At 39.9% G+C, this 6,165-nt stretch overlaps 1 protein-coding gene across 1 annotated transcript in view; it reads right to left on the bottom strand.

Moving 5' to 3' along the window:
- Positions 1-1,002: 1,002 nt before the first annotated feature.
- The window catches only part of LOC101862745 (receptor-type guanylate cyclase gcy-15-like), a 50,279-nt gene continuing 45,116 nt past the window's right edge, over positions 1,003-6,165 (bottom strand). The window contains exon 5 of the mRNA XM_005104690.2: positions 1,003-1,229. Coding sequence (XP_005104747.2) covers positions 1,044-1,229 — 186 coding nt within the window. The 3' untranslated portion in view covers positions 1,003-1,043. The remainder of the gene's footprint in view (positions 1,230-6,165) is intronic.

The raw sequence follows: 6,165 nt of genomic DNA, 5'->3' as shown, positions 1-6,165 counted from the left end.
CTACCAACTAAAACGTTAGGTGTGTCCCGCGCGCTCATATGACCTTAAGCAGTTGCGGGCGCTGTAAAACACTTTACAAAAAAAAACAAAAACAAAAAACAAAAAACTTACTGTGTAAAAAGGGGCGTTAAACATTTTTTGAATTAATTTGAGTTGAAGCATTTCTTCCTTAATAAAACCGCTGGAGATATTTCTGCCGGGACACCCTACTGAGCTATCAAAAAACGCGGCAGCTAAAACTGTCCGGTTATCGAATTTTGAGACAATAGGCTTAAAACCTCACTGTAGTTAGCTGGGGATCTTCTCCTTGTGCTTCTTTTTCTTCTTCTTCTTCTTCTTCTTCTTCTTCTTCTTCTTCTTCTTCTTCTTCTTCAATAAAATTTTTTTTGTTTTTTCTGGATCATCGTTCGTTTCCCAGAGCCAGCCTATTAACTGACATTTTAAACAAAGTAAAGCATTGTTCATGACTAAATTGATCTCTCTCCTGAGATATCTGTTGTTTCTGTAATTGTAGGTCAGGTTTGTGTATCACAAGTAGAGAGAGCGAGAGAGAAAGAGAGAGAGAGAGAGAGAGAGAGAGAGAGAGAGTGAGAGAGAAAGCGAGAGAGAGAGAGAGAGAGAGAGAGAGAGAGAGAGAGATAACTCTTTGATGAATCTGCTAACGTTGAAGAATAAAAAGAAATGCTTACAGGGCACACACCCACATAATTACACGGACAAACACATATACGCACAGCATCACATCATTACCATCCCCCCGAAGACGTTTAAAAGCAAAGACAACAACAATGATAACAACAACAGCAAGAACAACGACGACAACATCATCAATTGCAGAAAGTATTTTTTTCATCGAGAAAAACAAAAACAAGAACAAAAACAAAAAAACGAAGAAAACAACAACAACAACAGCAACAACAACAACAGCAACAACAACAACAACAACAAAAACATCGACAACATCAACAATGGCAACGACGACGACAATAACAACAACACCAACAACAGCAGCAACAATGACACTTACCCCTTGTCGCACCCTTTCACCTGACTCTCAACAACAACAACAACAACAACAACAACAACAGCAACAACAACAACAACAACAACATCAACAACTCAGCAACCATCCCTAAGACGCACTCACCGATGGTCTCCACTTTGTAGACGTCATAGGTGTCTATGATGTCATCAAACATCCTGTACAGGTAATTGAGCATGTCTATCACCTGGATTGAGGAAAAACATGAGTACATGTTGTTCATTTTACGCATACATCGACACAATTCAGGGATACTCGATAAAAATTATTCTCCTAACATGGAATTAAAACTCGGGTCTGCTGAGCGCAACAGTGAAATGTTGAACTGTTACAAAACAATAGCTGCTTTGGTGGGAGAGAAATAAGCACAAAGTTATACATTTAATGTTATAATCTCTCACCTGTCATTCCTTCTTCACTCTCTCTCTCTCTCTCTCTCTCTCTCTCTCTCTCTCTCTCTCTCTCTCTCTCTCTCTCTCTCGATTTCTTTCTTTATATATACGTGCGTAGTATGTACAATATACAAAAAGCTTCAGTTGCGAAAACGACATAACTACATCTTTGTTTGGTTTAAGAAAACCCGAGCCTGTTTCTCTAACAACCGAAAAGTTGAAACTTGCTCACAACAAATTACGTCACTTGAGAGGTTTGCTAGCTCAAATCGATTTTGGATCCATTGACCTAAGTTCCGTTTTCATAAACATAACTGGGGCGCCGGTTCAAAGAACGTGTATGGCAATTCCGGTTGTTTTTTTTTTAACCTCTCACTTGTCGGTATGAACAACCTATTTCCATTAGCTTAGAGATTTGAATACACACACTGTTGAGTTTTTAATGATTGTTTGCTGTGGCAGTATACGGTACGTCATCTAAAAACGCGCTTTGCTTCTAGAATTTTAAAACAAGGTCATATTTTTTTTTAAAAATTTCTTCATGGGGCTACCGAAGACCTACTGGCTCCCTTTCATCAATGTCATCAAAATGCCTTGGTTTGAGAAGAACAAACGATGAGATTAGGACAAATTACAGCGGTATCATTTCAGCGTCACTGATTACTGTTACTTTCTCTATTTTTTCTTTATGCACTGATCACTATCGATTTTAGGTTGTTTTTCATGGAATTGTACTATATTATGGTGTTTTTCGCAAAATATGATGAAACTACACTAAACAAAAATATTATGTGTTCTCAAAATATCACTGGTGATCCCCATTTCATAATTTGAAACAAAACGGGCAGAATACAGGAGATCAAAATATGTTATACTTTACCCGATATTGTAAATAAATCAGTGAGGAAACTAGACGTAATATGAGCTGAACAGGTGCCCGTCACAGGAAAAAGTTATATATAAGAAGGCCGAAAACTACGTAGAAAATGAGTAAAGAAAATTCCGTGTGCCTTCAAAGATGGACAATCAAGAAAAACCATGCCCTGTTAGTGGGAAATTCTTCTAAAAATAAATGGTGCTTACAAATCGCAAGAAAAGTCATGAGACGTTTTAACCAATCTACCATATTATTATGTTTAGGCATCTCAGCACAACACTTTTAAAAAACCCGGAAAAAGGGGGGAAAAGCTGCTATATGCAATGAATTGAGGGGCTTAATTGTGATCATTACAAGTTGCTTGTGATTATTTCTTCTAGTACTTCTACTCTCTCTACAACGATGTTGGTAACCTGCTTCAGCTTGCAATTATTATTTCTCTTCCTCCTTAGGTCTTTTCTAGAAGGACGAACGGTGTTATTATCAAGATCGATCATCTCAGAGAGAAACGTCCCAAAAACATGATTTTAGCATTACCAAGAGAAAAGTAGTTTATTTTGTTAGAGTACAATCGCACCGTAAAAGCTGAACACTTTCGTTATGAAAGACGTGTTACCTCATCGAAACTTTCTCTCCCTACGTCTTTTTCTTTCGATTATACTCTCGAACTAACCCCAAACTTACCCATATCCGCAATTCTCTCTTTCTCTTTTTCTCTCTTTCACTCTCTCTCTCTCTCTTTGTCTCTCTCTCTCCCTCTCTCTCTCTTTCTCTCTCTCTCTCTCTCTCTCTCTCTCTCTCTCTCTCTCTCTTTCCCTTCCCCTCTTCTCCTTCTCCCTGCCCACCCCTTTCTCTCTCTCTCTTCTCTTCTCTCTCTCTCTATTCTCCCTTCTCTCTATCTTTTTCTATCTGTCTCTTTGTCTTTCTCTGTTTCTTTCTGTCTGCCTTTCTCTCTCTTTCTCTTTCCCTCTTTCTCTCTCTCTTTCTCTCTCTCACTCTCTCTCTCTCTCTCTCCTGATCTCTTTCTCTTTCTCTGTCATTCTCTCTCTTTCTCTTTCCCCCCCTCTCTCTCTCTCTCTCTCTCTCTCTCTCTCTCTCTTTCTTTCTCTCTCACTCTCTCTCTCTCTCTTAGAAGGCAAAAATGAAACTAGTAAGAACACTAAAACGTAATCAAATTTTGTTTCTAATTTGCTTAATATATGTCTTGTTAATGTCAATTTTAATCAAGGGACACCCCCCCCCCCCCCGCCTAATCCTCACTCCCAAATCTCCTGACAGTATTGGAAATTACGCCCGAGGTCTTACGTTAAATAGGAAGTACGAATCACTCAGCATGACAATAGAACTAATTAGTCCAAAAGCATCTCTGTTGATATTGAACATTTTATATTTCTGATTAACACCAGAACCACATTAACCCAACAAAGAACAAAGAATTTACCACACCGGAATAAGCATTAATGAAAAGAAAAAGAACAAAAAAAGAAAAGAAGAAATGAAGAACGAATGGTTCGGCCATACCGAGAGTATAGTGCAAGAATGTTACATATACAGATATATAGTCGCTAGTAAGGATTTCGGGGGTTTCCAGAAAACCTGACATACACCAAAAGTGGGCTGTGCCTTACATATAGGAGAAGTTTGGTTTTATTGGTGTGTACATTTGTTTGGTTATAAACAAAATTTTCCTTGTATTTTATAGAAACTGAACAAGGGTCCTAAAACTTTACCTTCGGTTTTCTCAAAACAGCATTTTCGGGATAGCCCCCTTGTGCTTGAACGCAACAATATAGTGTTTGAGAAAAAGGCAGTTGGAATTGCGCAATGATTTTAACCTCTTACATAATTCACATTTAATTTAGAGTGTGGGCTGCCTCGGCCCTGTCTGTTGTGACAAGTTCTGGGCGCGTTGTATGTTATTACACTCGAAATTGTCCCACACGGCCACCCATTGTCGAGAGAGAAGAGAAAGTTGTCTTCATAGAAAGGTGAGCGTCTTGGACGCTCGTTATGGTTTTAGACCAAACCAAAAAAAACACCGCAAGGAAGGGGGGGGGGAGAGTTTGAAGTTATTGTTTGTTACAGGTAATTGTCTTGAAGAGGTGGCTGTAAGAGCAGGTTCGACTGTAACAATGATAGTACATAACAAGATGGGCCACTTCTCTCTTTGAGCCAATTAAAAAAGTGTCCTCAAAATTTGGTGGCGCCCTCTTCACAAAAGCGCACTCTTTGCGAACAGAGTTACCCTACTTGAGTTTTAAAAAATCAAAGTGAAACTAGCAAGTTTTGGGATAAAGTTCGGAAGAACGCTTTTTTAAAATGGTTACGCTGACAAAAAACCTCCTCCGGAGGAAAGGGTGATGGTTTTCTTCGTTTAATTTGACTTTAGAATGAAAGGCGAGAGGTCATTAAAATAAAAAAAAACTAAAACTCCGCACTGAACGTACCCGAACTGCTGATGAACAGCAGTCGATCTGCGCACGCAAGGAGGTGCTATTCCTATTCTTCTTCTGGAAAAACGAAAGAGAGCTTCAAAACAGACTGCAGCGCCATCTGAAGCAAAGAGCATACTTCCTGCGGACACTTTTTTGGCTGAGTGGCCCATCTTGTTATTCACTATCTTTGACTGTAATAAGCATCTCAGCAGAACGACATCAAAGCTCGATATCATAAATGCAGGACTCGATCTTACATTTGGTGTGTGTGCAACGGTAAAAACTCCCTCAGCATTACGACTCAGATATGATTTGCAATGTTATGGAATGGGTTCAATACCCCATTCAGCAAAGTAAGTCTATCAGCATCTTTGGTGTAGCAATGAGGTGCATTGCTGCTGCACGTAGAAGACCTGAGTTCGATTCATTAGTGGCGAGGAATTTTTCTTTTATCGAATATCTCGGTCCTTCTTCAAGGAAACATCCCTTTCAATCCGGATTGACAATCGGAAGCCCGCCTCCTAAATGATCTAAATTGTGTCCGTGGGGGCGTAAAATCACATATATTTCTTTAAAAAATAGAAAGCCTACCAAATATACGGGACCTCTGAATTTAAAGTCTGTTTCCTATAGGACTGAGCGAGCAGATGGCAAACGCTTTGACTACTCAAACAAATCAAACTGCAAAAATGTCCTCTGGGAAATCGAACTAGGGTCATCCGCATCATAGCCAAGAATGATGTTAACTGAAGTAACGATACAGGATGACGGCAAGATAGACAGCCAGCTGTAGATGTACCTTGGTCTCTCACAGCCATTTTCATAACGTGATTTTGCCTTTCCTAATTTAGGAGTTTTACTCCCCCATTGACACAATTTAAACAATTTTGATGACGAGTTTTGATCCTACCTGTCAGGGTTTATCCGGGCTGGGAGGGATACAACATCCAAACAGAAATACCGAGATACTCGATAAAATTAATTCCTCGGTCTCTGGAATAGGGCTCGGGTCGCCTTCGTGAGACGTCGAAATGCCTAACCGGCAGAGCACAGTATATTTTAAATATTATGCTGAGGATATTCACAAACTTCCTAACTTTGTGCGAAAATGAATTGTTAAGTAGAATAAGTTTAACGCCCCGTGCAAAAATGAAAGGTTCTTTAAGGTGGGATCTTTAAATTTAAGGTCTATGTCCAGAAGGATCAAGCCAAATGGGAAATTCTCGTTGGAGCGAGCTGAGCCTCAAATACCCGACTCATAATCTCATGAACCAGAGTGCGATGGCAGAGCGGTTAGTGCGCTCGTCTCCGAAGCGGAAATTCCGGGTTCGAGCCTCGGTTCGCACACAGATCTTTTTCGCCCCCTCCTGCCCACCCAGCAGTAAAAGGGTACCTGCCTTCGAGTTGGGGAAGTAAAGG

The sequence above is a fragment of the Aplysia californica genome, unplaced genomic scaffold (genome assembly GCF_000002075.1).
Source record: "Aplysia californica isolate F4 #8 unplaced genomic scaffold, AplCal3.0 scaffold00431, whole genome shotgun sequence".
NCBI classification, from domain to species: Eukaryota; Metazoa; Mollusca; class Gastropoda; order Aplysiida; family Aplysiidae; genus Aplysia; species Aplysia californica.
The sequence above is the reverse complement of the archived record's forward strand: the minus strand, read 5'-3'. Positions and strand labels throughout refer to the sequence as shown.